The following is a 19568-nucleotide window of genomic DNA, read 5'->3' on the forward strand; positions in this document are numbered from 1 at the left end:
CCAAAGCCAATAATCGCACGGACTGAGGTCTGGGGACCTGGCAGGCCAAGCATGACGAAAGTGGCGGCTGAACACACGATCATCACCAAACGATGCGCGGAAGACATCTTTCACGCGTCTAGCAATATGGGGTGGAGCGTCATCCTGCATACACATCGTACGTTCCAGCAGGTGTTTATCAGGCAGGCTGGGGATGATGCGATGATGCGATTCTGAAAGATATCGGCGTACCTCTCGCCCGTCACGGTAGCAGCCAACTTTCGGACATTCTGTCAACTTTGGTTTTTTTGGTTCCAATAAAACCCCATGTCATTCTAAGCACGTGTGTCAATTTTTACCTCTCTGTCTACATTATTCCGTGGTTTATTAAGTTTTCAAATTTATACTGATTTTTTGATCACCCGGTATGTCACACGGTGCACAGCCGTTGCCTCGGAGCCAGTTTGTGTAGCACCATTTGTCCACAGAGACACACGAACAGTTTACAATCTTAGCCGTTTTGTAAATGCTTCGACCTTCGGCCATAAAGCCAGTGACCATGCCCTTTACAACGACTGCACTGCTTATCGCGATCCCCGGAATACTCTATGTAGCCTCCAGTACTGGTGCTCCCACCTGCCGCCTATGAATGTTTATTGCACTTTGCGTCGAACATAGGTGACGGTATATTGATGTGACTGAACCACGTATGTACACTACTGGCCATTAAAATTGCTACACCACGAAGATGAGGTGCTACAGACGCGAAATTTAATCGACAGGAAGAAGATGCTGTGATATGCAAATGATTAGCTTTTCAGAACATTCACACAAGGTTGGCGCCGGTGGCGACACCTACAAGAGCTGACATGAGGAAAGCTTCCAACCGATTTCTCATAACACAAACAGCAGTTGACCGGCGTTGCCTGGTGAAACGTTGTTGTGATGCCTCGTGTAAGGAGGAGAAATACGTACCATCACGTTTCCGACTTTGATAAAGGTCGGATTGTAGCCTGTCGCAATTGCGGTTTATCGTATCGCGACATTGCTGCTCACGTTAGCAGAATATGGAATCGGTGGGTTCAGGAGGGTAATACGGAACGCTGTGCTGGATCCCAACGGCGTCGTATCACTAGTAGTCGAGATGACAGGCATCTTATCCGCATGGCTGTAACGGATCGTGCACCTGAGTCAACAGATGGGGACGTTTGCAGGACAACAACAATTCTGCACGAACAGTTCAACGACGTTTGCAGTAGCATGGACTATCAGCTCGGAGACGATGGCTGCGGTTACCCTTGACGCTGCATCACAGACAGGACCGCCTGCGATGGTGTATTCAATGGCGAACCTGGGTGCACGAATGGCAAAACGTCATTTTTTCGGATGAATCCAGGTTCTGTTTACAGCATCATGATGGTCGCAACCGTGTTCGGCGACATTGCGGTGAACGCACATTGGAAGCGTGTATTCGTCATCGCCATACTGGCGTATCACCATGCGTGATGGTATGGAGTGCCACTCGTTACACGTCTCGGTCACCTCTTGTTCACATTGATGGCACTTTGAACAGTGGATGTTACATTTCGGATGTGTTACGACCCGTGGCTCTACCCTTCATTCGATCCCTGCGAAACCCTACATTTCAGCAGGATAATGCATGACCGCATGTTGCAACTCCTGTACGGGCCTTTCTGGATACAGAAACCGTTCGACTGCTGCCCCGGCCAGCAGATTCTCCAGATATCTCACCAACTGAAAACGTCTGGTCAATGGTGGCCGAGCAACTGACTCGTCACAATACGCCAGTCACTACTCTCGATGAACTGTGGTATCGTGTTGAAGCCGCATGGGCAGCTGTACCCGTACACGCCATCCAAGCTCTGTTTGACTCAATGCCCAGGTGTATCACGGCCGTTATTACTGCCCGAGTTGGTTGTTCTGGGTACTGATTTCTCAGGATATATGCACCCAAATTGCGTGAAAATGTAATCACATGTCAGTTCTAGTATATTTGTCCGATGAATATCCGTTTATCATCTGCATTTGTTCTTGGTGTAGCAATTTTAATGGCCAGTAGTGTGTAAAGTAGTAAAATGGGTAACTGAGTTTTTAATGCTGAATTTTACGTGCACTTTCGAAAAAGCGGTCTAAAATGAGTCTACTGCGACGTTTGTTTTATGGCTGTGTATTAACAGGGACACTAAATAACTTTTCTAGTAGCGACTGGGCAGCGCTGCTGCTTGACGGTTGCAGTCAGCGCTAGTCGTGGCGATTCGGTCGCTGCTGGAGTAGTGCTTAGTCTTTTACTGTCCGTGTGAATACATATTGATAAAACTCGTATCGTACTAAACTAATGCGGGAACGCTCTATAGAATGGGAACGTAGAACTCCGCTTTATAAATAATTTTATTTGCAACTTGAAACAATCAGAAGCTTTCCGTGAAAACTGGGTGCTACATGAAACAGGTGATGAGCAGTACTTTTTTGGGCTGAGTCCAACAACATATTGCAAAATGAAATTGCGAATATGTGCAACACTAGAGAAAATGCACCTGACGTCTACTCCAGTCTTCTATTGGTCCGTCCACACCTTCACCCTGGCTCTGTGCATCTCCTTATTCACACCTTAGTGTTCACCTCCTCAACCACCTCTTTCTATCCACCTCCTCCACACCCACTCTCAGTCTTTCTCCTCCTGCCCCTCTCTTTGTTCATCTCCTCTACTCCTTCTCCCTAACCATTTGCATCTCCCCCCTCTGTCCATCTGCTCCTTCACTCTCTGTCAATCTCCTACTCTCTCTAATTCCATTTCTCCTGCTCCCTTTCTTTCTGCACGTTCTCCTTCCCCTCGCCCTGTCCATCCTCTCCCTTCCCCTCTCTCTGTCCCTCTTCTCCTCTTGCCTTTCACTGTCCATTTCCTCATAACACTCACCTTCTCCTCCCCTATCTCTCTGCCTATGTCTTAGTCCACCTGTCTCTGTCCAGCTCCTCTTCATTGCCTTTTCTGTCCATCTCCTCCTTCCCCTTCTCTCTCCACGTTATCACGCTCCCCCTATACAAGGCTGATGATTCTCGCCCCCACAGTATTTCTTCTCATATCGTACTTAACATGTGCATGAAATTCCGTTGCAATTGTTCCGAGACTTTAAGATGAGCTTTTCACCCTCCGATTTGCCAGCGTGAGCTGATATCAAATTTATTTCACATGTATTTAAAATATGTCAACCGTATTTCTAGACATATTTCACCTGTATCTCACGTGACTTTAGCCCTACAGCTTTATTTTCACGCAGCTCAATATTTATGACGTCATGTTGTTGTTGTTGTTGTGGTCTTCAGTCCTGAGACTGGTTTGGTGCAGCTCTCCATGCTACTCTATCCTGTGCAAGCTTTTTCATCTCCCAGTACCTACTGCAACCTACATCCTTCTGAATCTGCTTAGTGTATTCATCTCTTGGTCTCCCTCTACGATTTTTACCCTCCACGCTGCCCTCCAATACTAAATTGGTGATCCCTTGATGCCTCAGAACATGTCCTACCAACCGATCCCTTCTTCTGGTCAAGTTGTGCCACAAACTTCTCTTCTCCCCAATCCTATTCAATACTTCCTCATTAGTTACGTGATCTACCCATCTAATCTTCAGCATTCTTCTGTAGCACCACATTTCGAAAGCTTCTATTCTCTTCTTGTCCAAACTATTTATCGTCCATGTTTCACTTCCATACATGGCTACACTCCATACGAATACTTTCAGAAATGACTTCCTGACACTTAAATCAATACTGGATATTAACAAATGTCTCTTCTTCAGAAACGCTTTCCTTGCCATTGCCAGCCTACATTTTATATCCTCTCTACTTCGACCATCATCAGTTATTTTGCTCCCCAAATACCAAAACTCCTTTACTACTTTAAGTGCCTCATTTCCTAATCTAATTCCCTCAGCATCACCCGACTTAATTAGACTACATTCCATTATCCTTGTTTTGCTTTTGTTGATGTTCATCTTATATCCTCCTTTCAAGACACTGTCCATTCCATTCAACTGCTCTTCCAAGTCCTTTGCTGTCTCTGACAGAATTACAATGTCATGACGTCATATATCCTGAAATATGTGATGTGCGATGATATACTATTGTAGGTAAATTCAGTGGTATATACACTACTGGCCATTAAAATTGCTAAACCAAGAAGAAATGCAGATGATAAACGGGTATTCATTGGAGAAATATATTATACTACAACTGACATGTGATTACATTTTCACGCAATTTGGGTTCATAGATCCTGAGAAATCAGGACCCAGAACAACCACTTCTGGCCGTAATAACGGCCTTGATACGCCTGAGCATTGACTCAAACAGAGCTTGGATGGCGTCTACAGGTACAGCTGCCCATGCAGCTTCAACACGATACCACAGTTCATCAAGAGTAGTGATTGGCATATTGTGACGAGCCAGTTGCTCGGCCACCATTGACCAGACGTTTTCAATGGGTGAGAGATCTGGAGAATATGTTGGCCAGGGCAGCAATCGAACATTTTCTGTATCCAGAAAGGCCTGTACAGGACCTGCAACATGCCGTCGTGCGTTATCCTGCTGAAATTTAGGGTTTCGCAGGGATCGAATGAAGGGTAGAGCCACGGGTCGTAACACATCTGAAATGTAACTTCCAATGTTCAAAGTGCCGTCAATACGAACAAGACGTAACCAACACGTGTAACCAATGGCACCCCATACCATCACGCCGGGTGATATGCCAGTACGGCGATGACGAATACGCGCTTCCAATGTGCGTTCACCGCGATGTCGCCAAACACGGATGCGACCATCATGATGCTGTAAACAGAAAATGGATTCATCCGAAAAAATGACGTTTTGCCATTCATACACCCAGGATCGTCGCTGAGTACACCAACGCAGGCTTTCCTGTCTGTGATGAAGCGTCAAGAGTAACCGCAGCCATGGTCTCCGTGCTGATAGTCCATGCTACTGCAAACGTCGTCGAACCGTTCGTGCAGATGGTTGTTGTCTTGCAAACCTCCCAATCTGTTGACTCAGGGATCGAGACGTGGTTGCACGAGCCGTTACAGCCATGCGGATAAGATGTCTGTCATCTCGTCTGCTAGTGATACAAGACCGTTCGTATCCAGCACAGCGTTCCATATTATCCTCCTGAACCCACCGATTGCATATTCTGCTAACAGTCTTTGGATCTCGACCAACGCGAGCAGCAATGTCGAGATACGATAAACCGCAATCGCGATAGGCTACAATCCGACATTTATCAAAGTGGGAAACGTGATGGTACGCATTTCTCCGCCTTACACTTGGCATCACAACAACGTTTCACCAGGCAACGCCGGTCAACTGCTGTTTGTGTATGAGAAATCGGTTGGAAACCTTCCTCATGTCAGGACGTTGTAGGTGTCGCCACCGGCGCCAACCTTGTGTGAATGCTCTGAAAAGCTAATCATTTGCATATCACAGTATCTTCTTCCTCTCGGTTAAATTTCGCGTCTGTAGCACGTTATCTTCGTGGTGTAGCAATTTCAATGGTCAATAGTGTCTGTGAAATGCGTTGTGAATAGTGTTAGCATTAAAAAAAGTAATTACTTAAAATTTCAATTTTTCACGCATCTTAGTATTTGACCTCATATTTCCTAAACTTTGTGTCGTAGAATGATCTGTTCTGTGTACTTAAATTCAGTAACATATGTGGATACTCTCCGTTATGTATCTTGTGAATAGAGTTAGTAGTAAAGAAATGGCTAAATGGCTCTGTGCACTATGGGTCTTAACTTCTGTGGTCATCAGTCCCCTAGAGTTTAGAACTACTTAAACCTAACTAACCTAAGGACATCACTCACATCCATGCCCGAGGCAGAATTCTAACCTGCGACCGTAGCGGTCGCGCGGTTCCAGACTGTAGCGCCTAGAACCGCTCGGCCACTCAAGCCGGCAGTAAAGAAGTGATAAATTAAAATTCCATGCATGATGTGGTAGTTTTTCACGCATCTCAGTATTTAATATTATATCTCCTGAACTATGTGTCGTACAATGATAGAATTTTGCTGGTACAGCTAGTGGTATGTGGGAATGCTGTCTGTAAAATGTGTCACCAGAAGTAAAAACTTAAAACGTCATGATTCGTTCGACAGTATTACTGCATGAACAGCTAAAATGTAGTAAACGATAAACCAATTTCCTTTCATCACATTCGGGGGTTGTCAGCGGGAGAAATTTCGTAAAGGTTTAAAATTATATTTAAAGCTTTTTGCAAGACACTAAATGCTCTCACTCCCAAATAACGGATGATTAATGTATGGGTATTCGGGTTCGTGGGTTACACGTTTTCTTCACCCTTACCCGCACCTCTTTGATAAGTGGGTGGTTCTTACCCCCGCAGCAATTCTTTCCAGACAGTAAATCATATGTGTATGAAGTTTGGTTGAAATCAGTCCAGTGAATTAGGATGAGATGTGGAACATATATACATACATCGATTTTCATTGTGTGCGCATGTGTGTGGGTTGTGGTGTGTAAAGAAATATATTCCCACCCACAAAAATCCAGGAAAAACGCGCTCAACGGCAAACACCATTTTCCACGATACTGTAGGAAAAATGGGCATGTCTTACTTATACAAAAACTGCATCTTGATAAATTGAAAGTATTCGGAAAATTTAGCACTAAAATAAATTATATTTTGACATGTTAGGAATTTTAAATTGATTTAACAATGAAAATCATTAGGTAGCTGTATAGATTTAGAGAAATTCCTTATAATTGCAGTGGACGATGGTTCTGTGTCAAGTGCAAAGTTACGTCGTCTGTAGTAAGCTGGAAAAAGTTAGAGCACAGGGAACGGGCGAGTCGTGAATGCAACAAGGACTACTTACACGGTAAGGACATGCTAACCAACACCTGGACCCGGATACGAAATCGTGGAGTGCCTTTAAACAAACATATCAACAACGGAGTAGCACTTATCGTAGAAATTGGTGTTTAACATTGAACGTTTTTTCCATGCATTTCTGTTTATTGGGCTGCCCCACATTAGTCTATTGCGATATTTGTTTTGTCGATATGTATTCACGCGGTCAGTAAAACTAGAAGAATAAACAGTAGCCCAGCAGTAAGGGCACTACCCTGGCTCGCGCTGACTGTTGCCGCCAAGCAACAGCGCTGCTGAGTCGCCCCTGGAGTACTCGTTTTTCTTCATGTTTCACTGTCTCCGTTACTACATAGGATAAAACAAATAATAGACTAATATCTGGCGGTCTGCCGAAAGACCGTGTAAAATTTCGGTTTAAAAATAATTTTGTTTCCGGGAAGAAAGCAGACGCTTTCCGTCGGCAATGGGCGTCTCATGAAAAACGGGATTAGGTGTATTTGTTTGGGATGACTCCACTTACACATTGAAACAACGAAATTGCAAATAACTGCCGAAAATTAGATACAATGTGACTGACGACTCTCAGGAGGAACACCAGGTGTATATGCGGGGTAGTAAGAAACAACCTGAAAAGCTTGTAAGGGTGTTGCAGAGTAGATTGTGCTGGGAAAGAATTGTTAGGAAAAAATTCGATAGTTTGCGATGTTTCGGAGTCAATTTGCATTAATGTTAGCCAATCAGGCGCCTGCGCTGAGAGTGATATAAAAATTGGACATGGGATGACAGTAAGGATCGAACTCGAGCCCAAGTTTGACAAGGGAACCTCCCCATCACACCCCACTCAGATTGAGAGGTAAGAGGGCGCAGTGGACAGCCCGTCGAAAACTGAACACAGATCAAGCATGAAAACAAGAAGAAGGTGTACTCAACTGTGAAAAAAAGCAAAACAGAAGCAATTGACGGTCCAAGGACAAGAAGTGCGATGCAGAGCAACCAGAAAAAGCAACGGCGTCTTTCGTTAAGTACTTATGGTGTTGGACTGCTAAGCAGGTGAGCCGCGTTCAAATCTGCAGCGAGCAAATTTTTTTTTTTTTTTCGCTGTTCGCTCTAAATTTGTGTCTTTGTCGTGGTGTAAGGTCCGTTTGATGCAATGAGGTGTAAGGTGGGACCTATAATGACAGTTGATTCTGCACAAGTACACTATTAGCAGCTGAAAAGAAGTGGTTCTCGAAAGGGAACGGAAAACGTTTAATGACAAGGAGCAAGTCAACCTCGTACGTGTGTCACATAAGAATCTCTTATCGACGCACCTAACTTGTACGCCTGGTAAGTGAGTGATATATGCTCCTTGCCCGATTTAGGTGTTCATATGAATGTTCGTATGAATATGATCACTCCCAAGGTAATGATGAAAACTATTAAATTGTCACATAAGCTGCAAAAACTGAACGGCCGGCAGCTGTGGGGGAGCGGTTCTAGGCGCTTCAGTCCGGAATCGCACTGCTGCTAGGTCTCAGGTTCGAATCCTGCGTCGGGCATGGATGTGTGTGATGTCCTTAGGTTAGTTAGGTTTAAGTAGTTCTAAGTTCTAGGGGACTGATGATCTAAGATGTTAAGTCCCATAGTGCTCAGAGCCATTTGAACCATTTTTTTCGAATCCTGCCTCGGGCATGGATGTATGTGATGTCCTTAGGTTAGTTAGGTTTAAGTAGTTCTAAGTCTAGGGGACTGATGACCGCAGATGTTAAATCCCATAGTGCTTAGAGCAGGGGTAGGCAAGTAGTTTTCCGTGAGGTCTGGATTCGGTGTAAAATTTTTTATGGAGGTCCGAAAAAAACTAATAACTAAAAGGTACTGTTTTTTATTTTGTTTTCAAGTCGAGTTAGTTTCCAAAAAAATGGTAAAACAAGTAAAACAAGTAGTCCTCAGAAAATTTTGTAATATATTCAATGTGAGAAATTACATCGACGGTCTTGAGCCAGTTTTTTGAAATTCGATGTACGATGGGTACAGCAAATGCGAAGTATGTCTTCGAGGTGGGCGTCCGTCAACCTTGACCGATATGTATTCTTCGAGAAATTCATTTTCGAGAACGACGATTCGCATATATATGTCGAACCAAACATAATGGCCAGATTTATAGCTACTTTCTTATAATTTTCAAATTTTTCTGAAACATGTTTAACCCAAAATTCTTCAGTGGATACAGTTTTATACATTTGCAAAGAAATATCTTATTGCAAGTCGATTATGTCCACTTGAAGTGAAGACTTTGAAACGCTGAAAAACTTAGCAGCCCCATCAGTCCATTCTGCCGATGTATTAACTTCATAAGGAAATTTTAGGAATTGAGACAGCTTTCCAATTTCTGCAAAGTCTTGAATCTTGTAGCAAATTCGTCCCTTAGATCGGACAGAAATCTTACAAACACTGCAATGTCTTCTTCAGAGTTCTCCTTTTTATACTCAAGAATTGTTAGGAAATGAATAAATTCGTACCTTGCAATATCTTTTTCAAAAATATCCAGCTTACGATGAAAAGCAGACACGCTGTGTATCAGATCACATATTGATTTGCTAATCTACTAGACCAAATTTTTGTGTTTTAGACACGTTTAGTTACTAAATTACTCAGTACTCGACTGAATTACTAGCCTAGTGCGAACGAGGCTCAGGGATACTTAGTTGGACGTCGGACTGTATTTAAGAATATTTGGCGGTCTGAGGTTGGACCTTCCGCGGTCCGTATACGGACCGCGGTCCGTCTGTTGCCGATCTCTGGCTTAGAGCCATATGAACCAAAAAATTAACGCAACAAGTTTCACAATCACGCAATTTCTCTGTGCTCTCTCAAAACATTTGTTTTTAACATTTTTGAAGTTGTGTTGCATTTGGAAGTTTTGACTCTTGAATTCCTTTGTTGTAATATAGTTCACACCCGTTTATTTGTTGTTTTCATTTCTGTGAGACGTCTATATGGTATGTCGCCTGCTCTCGCTATTTATCACATTTACTTGCGACGGTAAGGTATTCTTACCAGATGACTCAAATTCTATAACCAATGTATACATAACCACTGATAAGACTGCAAAAAGAGAAGAGACATTTCAATGATCAGATGGACAGTTCATAATGTTGTGAAAAAAATAACAATTAATTGCTCGAGGGAGATTTACACTCGGCTCGCCCGCTTGGTAGTCCTACACCCTAACCACTTAACCACGACGCTGCAGTTGTTCAACTTGTCTGTAATGCAGTTTTTAAGCTTGGAGCGTTCACGGTTTTCGTTTTGCTTTTTTTTCCACAGTCGAGTAAACCTTCTTCCTGTTTTCATGCTTCATCTATGTTCAGTTTTCACGCGCTATCCAGTGGGCCATCTTACCACTAAATCTGAGGGGGTACGATGTGGAGTTTCCTTTGTGAGCAAATTCGCTCGCTCTCATCACGCTACAAAAACAAGTGACACTGGCTGAACCTCGCCGGACACTTGAATTTGCACGCGCAACAGCGTGATTGACTAACTTCAAACTAACGGCTCAAATTATGGATTTTTTTCCGACAAACGATTTCTCAGCAAATCCTACGCTGCAACACTCTTTCACGCTTTTGAGATAAACCTGTGTATACAAGTGTATTTATATACAGGGTAATTCACCTAAAACTTGCACCGCAAATATAGTGGAAATACAAAGTGTTATTGACGTGCAGTTTTAACAGAATGGGTTGGTATCCAGGGGCTCGTATTTTTAGCCAATCAACAAATTATAATAATACTTAGTGACTGTTTTTTTTGTGGAAACGTACACTCTTTAAATGGAAAAATGCCTGTTGACATTAACAAACTAAAAATGGGGTAAATTAGAAGTCAGTGGTAATTGTTATAAGATTGTGCTCTGAGTCGTTAAGGTGATAACGTATTCTGAAAAGATTCCACACCAACACTTGTTTGCGCCATTCAGTCTGCATAATTGGAGGTACGATATTGTTATGTTTGCTTACATTGCGCTTGTATGCTCCTTCAGTGTCTTGCTACTTGCTAGTCAGTTGGCGTGCGACAGTCCGAGCAGTAAGTCGTCAGTGGACGATGGGATTCACCAATGCAGGTAAAGCCAACATGCTCATTGCGTATGGAGATTGTAGGAAGAATGCAGTTCCTTCTTGTACGGTGCATGCGGAAGATATCCCAACCTATATCAACCCCCCCCCACCCCTCCCAAATATTTATCAGCCTCTTCGATGAGTTATGTGAATGTGGGATGTAACACCTGCACAACGTCACAGTGGGAAAATAATGTTCTTGCCGCTGTTACAAGTTAGCTCCTGCGCAATCACTCGAGGAAGTGCTATGGGTCGCGCAGGTGTCCTATGCATTCTCCATCGACATAGGTTCCATCCCTATCACGTCTCAAGAACTGCATGGAAACGACTGTGAGAATCGTGTTAACTTGCATACGTGGGCATTAAGGCAGGATACTCCAGCTGTATCATGTATCTTGTTGAGTGATGAAGTCACATTTACCAGTCATGGCCAGGTAAACCGCCGAAACATGGACTACTGGTCTGTCGACAATCCCTGTTGGCTTCGTCAGGTGGAACGTCAGCGGCCGACTGTAAACGTGTGATGTGGTATAGTGAACCTTCAGATCATACGCCCGTTTTTCATAGACTGAACACTGAACGCGCTCAAGTATCGCAGCCTCCTAACAGACCATCTCCCACTGCTGCTAGAAGACGTTCCCCTGCAGACTGGACGGAATCTGTGATACCAACGTGATGGCTGTCCAGCCCATATTGCACGAAGTAGTACAGCTTATCTTCACGAATTGTTTCCAAATCTTTGGACTAGAAGCAGAGGACATGTACACTCGTGGACAACACGAGCGAGACCCCTCGCCTTTTCGTTACGCTGATCTGCACAGCTTTAGAGTCTGCTACACAGTATAACAGGTAAGGCGAGGAGTGCTACCAACATACTATGCACAGGCGTGAAATTGACGAACTATTCAAGCTTTGTCAGATTGTTTTCAATCATATGTAAGACTATACGAGGGTTGGAACTTAAATAGTGGCAACTATTTATTCACAACCGATACAAAAGAGTTACATGTTTGCACCTGTTACTGTCCTTCAAAGTAGTCAGCAGCGTTGTGTAGAACCCGTTGCCGCTCCTCGCTAACAACAGTATTTTGTTATTTCGATAAACATCCCAAATGATTGTCACATAAGAGGTGACATTGATGCGTTGGCAGAAGAGCCAACGCCGTGTTGCTAGAGGAGGCCGAAATGCACGCGTTTAAGCTCACGCAGACTGACGTAAGGTCTGGAACAAGGTAAAGTAATTATAGTAGCCAAAAATAGTACATAGCTTCTGGAATACTTACCTTTAATCCACAATTGGAGAACATCGCTCTTGATGATACATAATTACAATCTCAATATAACTGGTAATGGCGCCTTGCTAGGTCGTAGCAAATGACGTAGCTGAAGGCTATGCTAACTACTGTCTCGGCAAATGAGAGCGTATTTGTCAGTGTAGCATCGCTAGCAAAGTCGTCTGTACAACTGGGGCGAGTGCTAGGAAGTCTCTCTAGACCTGCCGTGTGGCGGCGCTCGGTCTGCAATCACTGACAGTGGCGACACGCGGGTCCGGCGTATACTAATGGACCGCGGCCGATTTAAAGGCTACCACCTAGCAAGTGTGGTGTCTGGCGGTGACACCACAGACATAAAGGTAGAAAATTCATGTTTTAGAGTCCTGAAAGCTCTATGCAACAGAAACTGCAGATCATTTTGCCATTTTCATTGCGAAATTGCCGGCTTATTCATGTATGGGCTAATAACAGAAGGCTGTTTGCTTGGGTTGTCTGCTAGCGTAGTGAAAGGTGTTTGCTACTGCAAGGGGGGTCTGGTTTGTTTTCGGTTCTAATCTCGATGGAGGCAGATAGACTATCAGTAAAGCAATTTTAAGAAATTCTTGCCCTCCCAATACGTTTTATTGCTACATTTATTCTGTAGTGGCGGCCTGTGGATGTCAATATGAAACTCTTGTAGAATTTCATACTTGTTACTGCCTTCCTTTTTCCGCTTCTGTCAATAATTGAATTGACTTACGTGTGGCACTGAATGATTTTTAACTAAATTTCGTTATGAATCTTCACCCATTGCTAAATTTGCACACTTTCATGGTAGGTCAGCAACGGTAATCCACTATGACTTGTCTGAAAGTTGACACAAATCGTTTCGCGGACGAGTGAGCACAATATTTTGCTAATTCGTAAAGATCTGGGGTACTTTGTCTTACTAGAACAGTTGTGTTATCCCAATAAGCTGAAATTCATTTTTATTAGTACAGCTCATACTAATTAGCGTTTGTTCTTTCATTTATATGTTATATTTACGTGTTGTGTTTAACAAACTAATCAGAATTAATATAGTCTTACACATGATTGAAAACAGTCTGACAAAGTTCGGATGGTTGTCAATTTCAAGCCTGTGCATAGTATGTTGGTAGCACTTCGTCGCCTTGCCTGTTATGCTGTGTAGCAGACTTTAAAGCTGTGCGGATCAGCATAACGAAAAGGCGAGGGGTCTCGCTCGTTTTGTCCACGACTGTACCTTGGCCGCCTTGTTCCCCTTTTTGAGACATGTAGTTTTTTTCTGTGAGGAAAGCTGAAAGACGCTGTCTACAAGGATATATCAACAGCACCCGATGATATGCAACGACGAATTATTGCAGCCTGCTCGGACATCTCCACTGAAATTCTAGCACGTGTGCAGCAGTCGTTGCGCACCAGATACGGTGAGTGAGTGTAATGTCGCTGCCGGTGATAATTTTAAACACAGTTGTCAGGTTTCTGGTCAGAATCCACATAATTGGTGTATGCAGTTGTGTTGTTCTTTAGTTTGTGCTACCACTGGTATTGTACAAGTTTTGGTGTGGTTAACGACTCGCACTAGAATTCTGCAACTAACACCACTGACATTCTAATTTAGGCTACGCTTAATTTGTTAATGTCAATACGCATTGTACCATTGAAACCTGTCTCCTCTATATCTCTTTTGTTACGCAACCTTCCCTTCTACAATAACCTATGAAACCTTCCCTTAGGATTTTTGCTTAAAATAACAAATGAAATCTTCCCTTTGAAATTAATTCTCTTTCTCAATCTTCGCATACAAATTTAAATACTGGTTATTAAAAGTGATTTTCTGGTTATTTCGACGAAACATAGAATGTGTCGTCGTCGTGGCTCTCAGTCGTTACCTGCAATAACACAAAACTGTTCCTTACCTTTTTTCTGTTACTGGATCACCATCTGACTGCTACATCGAACTGCGACATGAATATACTTACTCTGTTTTACTATAGTCTATTAGCTGCTGGTGGGCTGTCATAATAAGTGGCTGTATTTATTACCAAATCTGACGTTATTCTTTAATTAATTTGACTGAAGCTACGTAATTCATAGTTAAACTTTTTCTTGACCACAATAAAATTTTGCAAAGTTTTACGTTGATGGTTTTTGGGATGGATTATAATCAGTAATGCAATATTGTTGGCAAAAATTAATCATATTCTGAATGAAATGATTTTACAAACGTTCAAATGGGACTTAACTTTTTACAATAATCTTACAACTAGCATTGCGCAAACATACCTTCAGTAGTCTTGAATTTCTCAAAAAAATAATTCAATAATATTAGTTCCTCTTTTGATAATATTTAGCTGATGTCTCTGTACATCCGTTTATAATCTCTTGTAAATCATCGCTGGTGGCTGGCAGGCACACCGCTCCTCTCAACCTCTCGCTTCAGACCTGCTACCGAGTCGCTTCACATCTCGCTTACAACTAACTTCCTACGAACGCTAAAGTGAGGTCTCTCCCGCCAACAATGCTTTCTGGTGCAGACAATCCCTGCTACCATTATAAAATGTATCAACGCGTGGTCTTCCCGCTCTTTTCTTAAAATGTATCCATACGCGGTCTCTCCCGCCCTTTTTAGAATTATATCAATGTGCGGTCTCTCCTGCCAACAATACTTTGGTGCAGACATTCCCTGCTACCACTATTATTTCCAACATGACAAATATGAATTATTCCTACATAATCCAATTAATAAAATATAAACATCTTTCATAAATCGTGCTTTGACAATAGACAATAGAAATATACACGTCTTACACCATTTAAAAAAGTGTATCTTTGCACAAAAATACTCTTTCTAAGTGTTACTGCAATCTGTTGACTGGCTAACGATACGAGTTCCCGACAACCAATCCATTCTGTGAAAACCGCACATCTGTAACACTTTCCATTTTCGTAATATTTACAGCTTGTGTTTTAGATGATTCACCCTGTATATAATGAATCGGAACTGCACTGTCAAATTTTTAAAGGTTTCTCTGGGGTACCGTCACAGTATTTAAGATGTACATGTAACAGCTAATAATGGTATAAAATTTTATTGTATTCTATTTTCATCATTTTAAATTAGTCTCAGGCAGTGGCGTGAGCAGTTACGCAAACTACTCCGCAGTACTTGTGGCCGGCCCCTCCGCGCTACTACGCTAAGCTAGGAACGCCATCATGGTATGGCTGAGTTAGAGATACCAAGTTTCTGTCACAAACCCGTCAATGGGAGGACCGTGTGATGTCACGTGAGGAACGCAGAGGCAGGTCGTTCTCTTGCCTGTCAGCTTCCTTACCCTCTTTATTCTCATAAAGTGTTGAGTGCTATTGACAGAGGATTTCAGAGCGATTCCGTATTTCTGGATTTCCGGAAGGCTTTTGACACCGTACCACACAAGCGGCTCGTAGTGAAATTGCGTGCTTATGGAATATCGTCTCAGTTATGTGACTGGATTTGTGATTTCCTGTCGGAGAGGACACAGTTTGTAGTAATTGACGGAAAGTCATCGAGTAAAACAGAAGTGATTTCTGGCGTTCCCCAAAGTAGTGTTATAGGCCCTTTGCAGTTCCTTATCTATATAAACGATTTGAGAGACAATCTGAGCGGCCGTCTTCGGTTGTTTGTAGATGACTCTGTCGTTTATCGACCAATAAAGGCGTCAGAAGATCAAAACAAACTACAAAGCGATTTAGAAAAAATATCTGAATGGTGCGAAAAGCGGCAGTTGACCCTAAATAAAGAAAAGTTTGAGGTCATCCACATGAGTGCTGAAAGGAACTCGTTAAACTTCGGTTACACGATAAATCAGTCTAATCTAAAAGCCATAAATTCAACTAAATACCTAGGTATTACAATTACGAAAAACTTAAATTGGAAGGAACACATAGAAAACGTTGTTCAGAATGGCTCTAAGCACTATGAGACTTAACATCTGAGGTCATCAGTCCCCTAGACTTAAGGACGTCACACACATCCATGCCCGAGGCAGTATTCGAACCTGCGACCGTAGCAGCAGCGCGGTTCCAGACTAAAGCGCCTAGAACCGCTCGGTCACAGCGGCCAGCTAGTAAATGTTGTGGGGAAGGCTAACCAAAGACTGAGTTTTATTGGCAGGACACTTAGAAAATGTAACAGACCTACTAAGGAGACTGCCTACACTACGCTTGTCCGTCCTCTTTTAGAATACTGCTGAGCGGTGTGGGATCCTTACCAGATAGGACTGACTGAGTACATTGAAAAAGTTCAAAGAAGGACAGCACGTTTTGTATCATCGCGAAATATGGGAGAGAGTGTCACAGAAATGATACAGGATTTGGGCTGGAAATCATTAAAAGAAAGGCGTTTTTCGTTGCGACGAAATCTTCTCACGAAATTCCAATCAGGAATTTTCTCCTCCGAATGCGAAAATATTTTGTTGACACCGACCTACATAGGGAGGAACGATCATCACGATAAAATAAGGGAAATAAGAGCTCGTACGGAAAGATAGAGGTTTTCATTCCTTCCTCGCGCTATGCGAGAGTGGAATAATAGAGAATTGTGAAGGTCGTTCGAAAAAAGCCTCTGCCAGGCACTTAAATGTGATTTGCAGAGTATGCATGTAGATGTAGATGTGGCCATGTCCATCGGTGCTTCCTGTTGAGGGCGAAATGCCCTTTCCGTACCATGTGCGGTTCGCCTCGCGGCCGTAGCCAGTTTTCGTGAATATTGTAGCCCCAAGTGGAAGTTCTTGGGAACAAACCCAATTTTTTCTCTGAAACCTAGCATTTCTCATTTTACTCGCGGGAAAATCATCGCGGATGCCCACCTGTTACCAACCTGACACATACAAACTAGTGTCAGAAGTGGGATCTTTCTCACCGTTCGATCCGTCTTGATATTTTCCTGCCGATCCTATGTACTGGTGGCAACCACAGCCACGCCTAGCGGTTTGCTGCCGCGGGCCGCTTAGCTCTTTGCGCTTGACCCGCCTTCGGGCCCGACCGACAACGTGTTAAGCCGTCGGCATACGGACCGTGCATCCGAACGTTGAGTGTTGAGCGTGCCGAGTTTTTGACGTCATAGCGTGGAATAGCACGTTCGGTAATGTTTCCGAACGTGCAGAGCAATATCTGGCATGTCAGATGTTGTGAGCGTGCGTCTGAGCGTTGACCAATGAGATGGCACAACGCCACCTACGTACGTCACACACGCCCTTCAGTACAGAGTTGTGAGGCGCCATATTGGCATTCATTTCAAGCCTATACGTATATATGCGGTTTCTGAACACCAGCAAATTGAGAATCACTGGAAAACCCGTTGTTAACTGTGTGATTCATTCCAATAAAATAGTGAGAAACATCATATTCGTGGCAAAAGAATTATTGTAACTTGCGTATTATGAGAATATGCTATTTGAAGACGGCGACACACTAAGGATCCACTCAAAACGGATTGTTCTTGGTTCAGTTTGTTATAATTAAATTTCAATTAGTAACATATCTACGATTAAGGTTTTCAGGAACGTTAAGCTAATATGAATACATGCGCAGATACTATTGTTGGTTTAGCGTAATGAGTAGCGTCTCTGTTTTAAATTAAGTTGTTTGTTGGGGCGGTGGTTCGCGTCTTGACCCTTCGAAAGTTTTTATTCCTAACATTCGCGTTTTTATTAGGTTCTGAATACTTTATTGTTAGTGAAGTATATACTATAATATTTGATGTTATGTAAATATAAGTTCACCTTTTTTGAGGGGTGACTTTGTTCGATTGGCTTAACCTACAGGACAGCTTGCGCTACTTGTATAAAGATATTTTGATCCTTTTTCTTTTACGCTTCGTAATTCACAAGTTGCAAGGATTTTGCTACTGGGTAGGAACAGTGATCAAGTAAGGCTGACCTCGGGGTTTTAGTGAAATGTGGGAATGATGAAATAATATTTATCTTATGCGGAGAAGTATTCCAAATTTGTACCGCACTGTTTGTAATGGAACATTTATAAGCCTGTGTCCTTATTGATTGGACAGGGTACTTTCCTTATCGTGGACGATGGAGGAAATGGGCGTTTTAATAGAGCTAATGTGGGAATTCTACGCGCGCCCGTTGAGTGAACACTGTGATTTACGAACTAGAAACATCCCGCAAACCACCGCTGGAGTGCGTTGCGATCGCGTATACCACGTTGGGGCCCACGTACCGTATGCACATGTCGCATCGTTCTTGAGCGTTCAACAGCACGTTGAATTCGGCACGCTCAACGTTAACGTTGGACAGCACGGTCCGTGTGCCGACGGCTTTAGGCCGTGCATGCGAGGGCACTATATGACCGCGCGCCGCTACATCGCGTCCCACGCCGGGGCGAGCCGCAAGCAGTAGATGAGTCGCCATGGGCCGCGCCGCACCGTCCGCTGGGTGCTGTAACGTCTGTCGCAGCCGCCCCCGACGCCGACGCCAAAACCGCCGCCGCCACCGTGTGATGTAAGTGTCGCTGCAATGCATTCTGCTATTTAACCCTAGGACGCCTAAGGGGGGGGGGGGGATTGTTGAACCCACAATTTTTTTATGTCCCCTGCTTTTGCCCAAGTAACTTTCATACTGCATATTCCCTTTGAGTTATTGTTTGTTGGCTATTTTATTTAACGTTAGTGTCAATATATTTTACAGAAAATTCCTGCTTTGAAAGAAAAAATAAATAAACTTATTATGGGTCCAACAACACCCCCCCCCCCCCTTAGGCTTCCATGCTATAGAAAATTTCCCTTAGTAGGATTTCGTATTTCTCATCTCTACAACAATGCCGGTTAGTTTCTTGTTGGCTGGTATTCTTGATATTCACAACAATCGGTTTACTTTCAGTGAAAGTGATTGTTGATGTCAGTCAACTGTTATTTATCTTGTAAACTTACAGTGAGTTAGTGCAGTCCCTACTGTTCACACCCAGACTTAGAAATGACTAAACGAAAACGTGACTCGTCTTTAGAAAGAGTTCTGAATGAAATTTTAGATGAAGATTCTGTCTCGGGGAGTGAAAGTGAATATGAGGATGGTGTTATGGAGTATGATTCAGGTCGGGAAAGTGATGTGGATGTTAGAGAAGATGAAGATAGCGCAGCTTCAGGCAGTGACCATCAGGATGTTATTGTGGCCAATTCTGGAAGAAGGTACGTAACCACACAGCCTAGAATTCCTCGGAGGTCTGTTGTAATATAGTAAGAGAGCAGGCAGGTGTAACTCCAGCTTGTGTTTGCCATTCACCTGGAGAAGCCTTGAAGTTACTTCTTACGCCTGACATGATGGA

General features: G+C 43.2%; 1 protein-coding gene across 1 annotated transcript in view; it reads left to right on the plus strand.

Moving 5' to 3' along the window:
* Nucleotides 1-18747, plus strand: part of LOC124722705 (piggyBac transposable element-derived protein 4-like) — a 52071-nt gene extending 33324 nt beyond the window's left edge. Inside the window, exon 2 of the mRNA XM_047247842.1 lies at nucleotides 18571-18747. Within this exon, the coding sequence (XP_047103798.1) occupies nucleotides 18571-18747 (177 nt within the window). The remainder of the gene's footprint in view (nucleotides 1-18570) is intronic.
* Nucleotides 18748-19568: the final 821 nt, after the last annotated feature.

This window comes from Schistocerca piceifrons, chromosome X (genome assembly GCF_021461385.2).
Source record: "Schistocerca piceifrons isolate TAMUIC-IGC-003096 chromosome X, iqSchPice1.1, whole genome shotgun sequence".
Lineage (NCBI taxonomy): Eukaryota > Metazoa > Arthropoda > Insecta > Orthoptera > Acrididae > Schistocerca > Schistocerca piceifrons.